The sequence below is a fragment of the Primulina tabacum genome, chromosome 11 (assembly GCF_025594145.1).
Source record: "Primulina tabacum isolate GXHZ01 chromosome 11, ASM2559414v2, whole genome shotgun sequence".
NCBI classification, from domain to species: domain Eukaryota; kingdom Viridiplantae; phylum Streptophyta; class Magnoliopsida; order Lamiales; family Gesneriaceae; genus Primulina; species Primulina tabacum.
The window spans coordinates 19,848,442-19,858,090 of record NC_134560.1 but is presented as its reverse complement, the minus strand read 5'-3'; the positions used below and the strand labels follow the sequence as shown (position 1 = coordinate 19,858,090).

Genomic DNA, 9,649 nt, shown 5'->3' with positions numbered 1-9,649 from the left:
AAGACGTTTTAATCCCGAAAAATCCCAAACGTTAATATAAAATTCCTAAATTCAAAACTTAGTCTTTTTATATTATTTTAGCCCTTGTGAACCATGACTCGACCCCCGTAAGCCGTGTTTCGATTTATTTTAGCTTTAAAAACCCTAACATGACCTACAAACTTCGACCCCGAGCCATGGATGGATTTTCTCGAGCCACCATCGAGCCATGCTGAACCAAACCTTGACCAACCCCCTATGGCACCCTACTGGACCCTTGGAACCCTTAGGAACCAACCCAAACCAAGAAACCGAAGCCCCCAACCCCAAGTATAAACTGGCCGAGAACTCTTATGGTGAATGGACTCTTTGTTTTAGTATCTAGGACCCTACCAGCGAGCCCAGCCCCTGAACTAACCTATTGTGCACTCACTTAGGACCCTTAGGAACCACCCTAGCCTAGCCCGACCCCCTGGTCAAGCCCCATAACCCCCTGCAACCTGCGCAACCCTGCGCAACTTCCCTAGCATCTCTCGGGTAGGAGTCCTTAGTTGGCAAGGACTTCTCCCAGCCCACTTAACTCGAGTCCTAGCATGGCTAGGACTCTACCCCTGACTCATACACATCCCTAGCCAAGCCCTGGACCAACCGAACCCAAGCCCAGCCGCTAAAGGCCCTTAAATCGAACCCATGATCACATATGACAGCAAGGTGATTCCAGCTTCTGATATTCCTGTTGTGCAGCGTTCGTGTGTGACTGAGGACTCTAAAAATCGTGTAAAAGCATGCTTGTTCGATTCCTAACCCATGGCAGTCCCTTATACATTATACAAACATGTTTTTGAAACAACACCAAGCTTTAAAAATTCATGATCATGTAAAAAAACGAAAATAAATCAACACATCACTTGTTTTCCATAAAATTCATGCATAAAAACTTATTATAGTGTGATGATGTTTTGAAGGAAAGAATAGGCGTGCCTTTGCGTATTTAACACACGATTATTCGTTGACGATGGCGAAGAACGGGACAAGAACCTTGGCTTGAACTCTTGAAGTTTCCACCGAAATTTTCTTTCAAATATTGAAGGTGTGTGTGTCGTGTGGTGTTAGGAGATTTTGGTGCAGAAATCAGAAAAGTGGGCGAAGGAATGAAAGGGATCGATTTTAGGTGCCCGAAAGCGCAACGAAAGTTTAAAAATTGATTTTCAACAAGAAATTTTCGGCCACCTATGTACTAGTGTTGTAGCATATACAAAAACACAACTATGACATTCATAGGGTGTAAAGAAATCATACCTATCAACCTCTTGAGGTTGATGATGGCTCCAACTAAGTTGTAAACACCTTAGTTCTTGAAAGGATGACAAATCTTCAAGCTTTCCTTGAGCACACCTTGCTCAAAATCAAGCCCACCACCAACTAGGAAGATCCATCTTACACTTGCACTAGAAAATGTAAGGCATTTTCTTTGAGAAGTTTGCTATCAATTCATCAAAAATGAAGAAGCAAAATTTTTAAGAAAATAAGAGAGAAATTTCGGCAATAGCATTGTGGGAGGAGAGAAGGAGAGTTTTTCTTGGTGCTTGAAAAAGTGAAGTCTAGCATGTGCATGCCATGCCTTGTTTGTTGCAAAAGTTGTCTCCAACCTTTCACCTTCCCATGCATGCTTTTTGAGTGGGCTTGTAACAATTACAAAGGGCCCATGGACTTTTATTTAAATTGTCTCAAACATATTTGAGCACAATCAAATCTTACTTGAATTACTCAAGTCCACTAGTTTAAATAATTATTCCAATTGTGCTCTATAAGACCCAATTTAAATAATTCAATACTTGAATTAATTTAATTATTTGAACTCTACTAGGTCCACTAGTGTTTAATTAATTCAACACTTGAATTAATTTAATTTATTCCATAATAATGTTTATGAAAATCACAATTTTCAAATACATTATTTTTTTGGCCAACTTTTAATTTAGGAACACTTCCTCAAATTAAAAGTTACATTCTCCTTATAGTATTCATACTTCTATTTTATTTATGCTTATAAACTCCTTTATAAGCCGTTCAACACATTGAACAATTTTAACTTCTCAACGGGATCTAGAAAGCTAGTACTTGTGTGGCCCTCCATGGTTCATTGATACAACTAGCCGTGGGTTCACATCTCCATGTGATTCGGACTAAACATGTCCTTATATGAGCATACCCCAATTGCTCCATTCTTACTTATCAACTCCTTGATAACAAGAACGTCAGAACTCAAGCCTGATAGCACCCAACCAATCATGTTAAACGCCTAGCAGCATCGCTTACATGATTCTCTAGGTATCAAATGATAGTTCCTACAAGAACCATTCAATTATGGTTAGCGTACACGTACGGTCCCTTCAACTCATATATCCCGACCGATTCGACAACCATTGGTATATCGAGAGTTGTCAATGAATTGATACTATGTGTCATGTTGTAGTTGCATCAATGGTGTAATCTATGAAACCCCTTTCATAATTACCACCATACTCTGATCAGAGATTTCATACTAAATACACATAGGATATCCATACCCGAAGGTAAGCGGTGAATCCCCGACTACAATGCATCGACTCCTATATGTTTCGACAAAACACCCAACCTTGCAACTTGATGACCCCTTGAGAGTCGGTAAACAAGTCAAAGCGTAATTCTAGCACATAGAGTCTCAATGTTGTCCCGGGTCATAAGGACTAATGGTGTACAACCATAAACTAGGACTTTTCCACTCGATAAGTGAGAACCACTTGGAAAGTCCTTTATGGAGGGTTGTTCAGTGCACTCTACCAGGAGCACCTATCTGCATGCTCGGACATCACAATGTCCCCTACCAATGAAACATGGTACTCACATCGCAGATACTAGTCTCGAACTCAAGCGGCCTATATCCTTCTTAGCGGCGGCTGAATCGACTAGGAACTGTTTAGAATATACAGTATTCCAAATATGAGTTTCATGATACTCATCATATGAGCATCTCATATTATTTCTACTATTTGTATATTCAAGGGCTTTATCTATGCACTTAGCATGAGTATACAGATAAAGATGTGCCAAAATAATAATTTCAAATATTATTAAAATAAAGATTGTTTATACATAGAGTTTCATTGTGAACATTCGACCAACACTTGGCTCGACGGGCACCTACTCTAACAAGGAATTGTGTTGGGTTTAGGTGATTTAACATATTATATAGTTGATTATTTCCTTAATTAAGTTTAGGCCCATTGAGCACCCAAATTAGGCCCAATATTCTTAATTAGGATTTAATTATAATATTAAAATAATTTTGCTAAAATAAGTTTGTGAATTTATTAGCCGGGTTGCCAAAAAGTTCGTATTTTTGTTGAAAAATCGATACTGATAAAATTTACATCCCGGCGTATAAAATCACCTCAAAACTCCTTATTTTCGAAAATATGAAATACCATCAACCATATTTTAAATAATTAAAAACAATCATTTAATAAAAACATTTTACATTTTTCAGCCATCGGTCTCCGTTCCTCGATCGCAACTTGAATAACCCTTAAAAATACAATATTATGCATAATGACAATAAAATCCTATTTAACATATAATCATGCATATCACATAATCAATTAAGCAATTAAAATAATTTAATTAACCATTTTTCAAAATTCCTAGATTTGCATGCCGTTGGATTACGTCGTCTTAATTTTAGACCTTACAAGAAGGCTGTGGAATCTCCTCCTCCCGCCTATCTTCACCATAGCCGCGAATAACTGGTCTAGGAGGCATGTCTGTACAAGTCGTCCAAACCAACACATAACCAACATGCAGTTTTCAAATAAAAGCATCTAACATTTATCTTTGACAGTCATATAAGCAAGTACATCTGACAATTAAATAAATACTAAGGTAATAAAATTTAGAGTTACAAAATTCAGAAACATTGAGGCGTGACTTCTCGAGCTCCTCGGAAGCAGCAGCAGGCATAACCCTTTTCAAGAACCACCGCTCTGATACCAACTGAAACGACCCTATTTCTAAATTCATATTATTTGCACTAGTTTTTTTCCTAAACCATGCATTATTAATTTATCATCAATAAACTAGCATAAATAATCAATAAATGAATTCCATAATATCCAAAACCATTCATGCGGAGTAAGTAAATAAAGCAATAAAAGTCTAAAATTCAACTCAATAATTTCTAGCATCTTAACAGTCTATAAATAAAAGCAATAATCCATAAAATCATCAAAAGTCTTTAACATATGCGGAATTTCTAGGTCCTCGGGTATGCACTGCACCTCTCGGATTACTCGATAGTCCGCACCTCACGACTCAACATAATCATCACTTGCAACTATTCAAATCTAGTGAGTTTAATGACTCATCATGCTCAAACCTAATATAGCAAGTACATAAATATACACTCCCATTCATAAAAATTACTTTTACTGAAAATAAATTTTTTCATGCCATCATGAAACCTTCAAAACATGCAACTTTTTAAACCATGCTTAAATATGAAAAATTTTTATTTAAAATTATCAATTTTAGGTGAAACGATCCTCGAAAGTGACAACATCCATTCAATTGATCAATCTATAAACCATAGTACTAGGCCGCCGGGTCGAACGTCAACTTCTTCGACGATCCCACCGACAATCATAAAATAACTTCACCGTTCACTTTTTCAACGGATCCATTATCATTGAGATTCACACCCCCGTTTCTCACAGTTCACTCCCTTTGTCATTGTAAGTTCGCCGTTCCCGTTTTCAACAGATCCCTTACTACTTTTACGTCACGATCAATTCACATTTCTCAAAAGTATTTTCCTTTACTGTATCATTTCATAAAACATTCATAACTTTTCATATTCTTTAAAATTCCCAAAAATGGTTTATTTCATTCGTACACGTCGAGATTGCTAAAAATAGCAAATATATGCAAATACGTTAAAACTAATAAAAGTAGTATAAATCATGCATATACTTTTAAAATTCAAAAAATAACATTTAACATGATGTGGAATTGCTTTAGGAAGTTGCAAACCGCCCTCGACTTTCCTCGAACCAACCGCACATGTTTCAACGCTATACATACCCGGACGACCTTAAACTTTGACTCAAGGAGACGACTCAATTTCAAAACTTTAAAAACACCCAATAATATCCAGTAGCTTGCTGAAAATTCAATCTTAGGACCTATGTTTCAAAAACGACTCAATTCCCTTACCCGATGACTCGTTTCCCACTGTTTTCGCGTTTTCGGTTAAACAAATGACCAAACTACCCCTCTGTCTCAAACCAAGCCGAGACCAGACCTTTATTAACGTCCTAAGACACAATTTAGGCTGTTGGAAGTCCCCAAGACCAAGCCAAAACTGAAACCTGGATTTAAAATTTAATCTAGGCTCAATTCGCCCCTTTTTTTGGCACGTTCGGGCAATTTACGACCTCGAACGGACCACGGAGCAAAACGAACCCTAACCAGGCCCTAGACCCCTTTATTAGACCCTAAAAAAGACCATGAGGAGGCCCTTTTGGATACAGACTGACGCCCTAAGCCCTGAAGCTCACGCACCAGTAGCACACAAATTGCATCCTCACGCTCACCTTAGCTTCCTCGCGCACCAGCTGCTGTCCCAGCCCTTGGCTCTCCCCTTGGCCCATACCAGCCCCTCACCAGGTCCCTAAGGCATGTCCCCAGCTGCTGGTCCAGCCCTTTCCACCATCCCCTAGCCCACATAACCGCACACACCCCAAACTAGCAAACGAGGGTAGTTTCTGGAAATTCGGTCGCAGCGCTTTGCCCACAGGTCCGGGCACTGTCTGAACCTCTCCTAGACCTTCCTAAGACTCTAAAACAAACCTTCAGACCATGGCGAGGTTCCTATGCAGCCCCCATGGCCATTTGAACCCAAGCCCCCTCCCCAAGACCTCACGGCCTGCGCATGTTTGTGTGCACGGCTTGAAAAGACTCATGCGGCTCTTTGGTTCATCTTATGTCCCTTCAATTCTCTTCTTAAGTGTCTAGAGACACACATGAAGAAAAATTAAACTAAAAATTCCCAGCAATTTTTAAAAATATTTGGTGCTACTCGTTTCTAGTATCGTACGTCCGAAACTCTTTATTCCCTTCCAAAAGTTCGTTACCGATTAAGTTTGTCCCTTACTATAAATAGATTGTCGCTTTCCTATTTTGGACTTACTAAATCTAGAGTTTCTAATACCTAAACTTCTAAAAATAGAAATTTTAATAAAATTGTCCCCGGTTGTCTCGTATTTTGCCGTGCATCGCGTAATCGACTACATAAAGTTCACATTCATAACATTCGATTAAATAATCATTAAACAATGCAAATATTTAAACATGCTTCTAGACCGATCATTTAAATAAATTTCAAATAATTTTCATGCATGCATGTGGTTAGTGTGTTCGGGTTTTCGGGCGTTACAGTCTTCGACCTACTATACGCTGTGATGTGCTGTTTATGCGACCGGCGGATTATGCAGCTGCCACTGCTTGTGATTTACAAGCTGAGCAAGACCTGAAAGATATTGACTTTGAGATGCATCACAAAAGACAGCAGCACCCACAGAACTCTCAGCCAGTCAAGAAGCAATTTACGGGACCTCCCAAAGCTCAAGGCCAGCAAAAGCCCCAAGGATAGTGGAAGAAGCCGGGCCAATAGAAGCCACCACAGTCTGAAGCACCAAAAAATGAAGAGAGGCCACTTTGCAAAGAATGCAATCACCAAAGTACATGTGGGGAACATACAAGTGCTTCATACTCAATGTGATACCCTTGTCCCACATCTGAAAAATGAAAGATTTAAAATGAGTTTATAATGGCTTACAATGAACTTCTATAGCAATTTAAATTAATCATTTTCGTAAAGCGAGGACGAATACGAAGTAGTTGCTATAGGGGCCCATTGTGCAGTCATGCAGCCGCGGGCCCGGGCTCGGGGCGTAACAAAATGGTATCAAATCCGGTCACCGGCATGGAACACCAAGAAATAAGTGCTATGCGGGGCAAAGTGCTACGTGCATGGGAGCCACCTCTTGAACCTGCGGGGCAAGATTGCTACATGACGGGAGCCATCTCTTGAACCTGTAGGAGCCACCTCTAGATTCTCGGTACTGGTGGATCAATGGGTCAGGCCGCGACGAGGACGTCGCAGTTCTGAAGGAGGGGTGATTGTGATACCCTTGTCCCACATCTGAAAAATGAAAGATTTAAAATGAGTTTATAATGGCTTACAATGGACTTCTATAGCAACTTGGATTAATCATTTTCGTAAAGCGAGGACGAATACGAAGTAGTTGCTATAGGAGCCCATTGTGCAGTAACGTAGCCGCGGGCCCGGGCTCGGGGCGTGACAAAAGGAGGAAGGACATAAATCCATGGACTACCCAAAGAAGAAAGGATCAACTGTTGACAGAACTTATGTTATACATGCTGAGGAGGCTGAGGAAGAGCCGGACACGACTTGGATAATTGGTAACCTAGTTGTTTAACATTTTTATATTGATTTTGTTGCATGAAATGTTAAATTGGTTATTAGAATTGATTGAGATAATGATGAACTTAGAGGAAAATAGGTTGCATGCTCTACCTTAGTTGTATTTAAGGGACGACATTGAGAATTATAGAAATTGAGCATAAAACATAAGCATTAATAATGCAAATAAATGAATAAAACAAAAATAAGAATTTTAGAGCTTAAAATGGAGAAATCGAGAATTTTAGAGAATATATGGTATTTTCCGAAAATTTTAAGGACCAAAGTGCAAAAACCTAGAGATTTAGGGCTTAATTGCACTTGGACGAGATTTCAAGGGCTAAACCGTAATTTTTAAGGGTTCCAGGGACTGAAATTGAGAAAACCGAAAATTCTAAGGTGAAATGTGGAATTTAAAATATTTAGGGACTAAATTGAAAATTTTAAGAAGTTTAGGGGTTGTTTTTAAAATTCTAGATAAATAAGGGCTATTTCCGCAATTTCTAGAATTTTAGGGATCAAAACAATGAATTTCGAGAGTTTGGGGACTAAATCGATTGAATTCGAAAATTTATTGGGATATAAATGCAATTTTCGAAATTTTTAGGGCTAAAAGAAAGAGTTTCGAAACTTTAAGGGTTGTAATGCAATTTTCGAAAGTTATTTGGTGTTAAAAGTGATAATTTTCAAGAAATTTTGGGTAATTAATGATAGAAATTCTTTAAGTTTCAATGCAATTGGATTTAATAGTATATTGTCGCAGGAAAGATATTCATTTTAGGTGTAGCTACCTATGCATTGCTGGATTCAGGAGCTACACACTCATTCATATCCAAAACGTTCATCACGCGACTAAAGATTATACCTAAAGATTTGGGATTGGGCTTTAAAGTTTTCATTCCTTCTGGTGATCAAATGGTTACTACGAGTATTGTGAACAATTTGGAGCTTCGTTTAAAAAACGATGTGGTTCGGGCATATCTTGTCGTACTCCTGATGCCTGAATTCGACATCATTCTTGGCATGGATTGGCTATCTTCGAATGAATCTTCCATAGATTTTCGACAGATGTCAGTATTCGACCACCCAGTGGGAAATCTTTTGTCTTTGAGGCAGCAAGGAACAAGAAAATTCCGTACATTATCTCCTGTATCTGTGCGAGAAAACTTATGAGGCGAGGCTGCCAAGCTTTTCTAGCATGTGTTACTTCAACACTTGTTCCTGTCAGACAGAAGCTAGAGGATGTTGAGGTTGTTAGAGACTTTCCTATTGTCTTTCCTGAGGACATTTTTGTCATTCCACCGAATTGAGAGGTGGACTTTTCTATTGAGTTGATGTCGGGCACTGTGTCAATTTCTAAGGCACCCTATCGTCTAGCACCCGCCGAAATGAAAGAGCTGAATGATCAAATTCAAGAGTTGTTGGACAGGGATTTTATTTGCCCGAGTTGTTCTATATGGGACACACCGACGTTATTCGTGAAGAAGAAGGATGGTAGTATGCGACTCTACATTGATTATAAAGAGCTGAATAGAGTCAGCATCAAGAATAAGTATCCTTTGCCTAGAATCGAAGACTTGTTTGATCAGTTGCAAGGAGCATCAATTTTCTCGAAGATAGATCTTCGTTCGGGATACCATCAACTGAAGGTGAAGGAGTCTTATATTCATAAGAAGGATTTTAGGACGAGATATGGATACTACGAGTTTATGACGATGCCATTCAGGTTGATAAATGCACCAGCGATCTTCATGGATCTCATGAATCGCGTTTTTCAGCCGTATCTATATCAGTTTATCATAGTTTTCATAGATGATTTTATGATTTACTCGAGGAGCAAAGAAGAGCATAGTCAACACTTGAGAACGACACTACAAATATTGCAAGATCGAAAGTGATTCGCTAAGTTCAGCAAGTGCGAGTTTTGGCTCGAGAGAGTGGCGTTCTTATGCCACATTATTTCTAGATATGGAGTCGAGGTCGATCCAAGCATGATCGAGGCAGTTGGATAATGGCCAGTACCTAAGAGCATAACCAAGATCTGTAGTTTCTTGGATATAGCTAGCTACTACTGGAGTTCATTCAAGGATTCTCTTCTATTGTGATACCCTTGACCGCCTTGACGAAAAGAATGCAAAGTATATTTAG

The 9,649-nt window shown here is 39.0% G+C and overlaps 1 protein-coding gene across 1 annotated transcript; it reads left to right on the top strand.

The window, feature by feature from the left end:
• The first annotated feature begins 7,403 nt into the window (after positions 1–7,403).
• Positions 7,404–8,674, top strand: LOC142519686 (uncharacterized). The gene is made up of 2 exons (XM_075622717.1): positions 7,404–7,500; positions 8,313–8,674. Exons 1-2 carry the CDS (start codon positions 7,404–7,406, stop codon positions 8,672–8,674), a joined length of 459 nt encoding a protein of 152 aa, XP_075478832.1.
• The last annotated feature ends 975 nt before the right edge of the window (positions 8,675–9,649 follow it).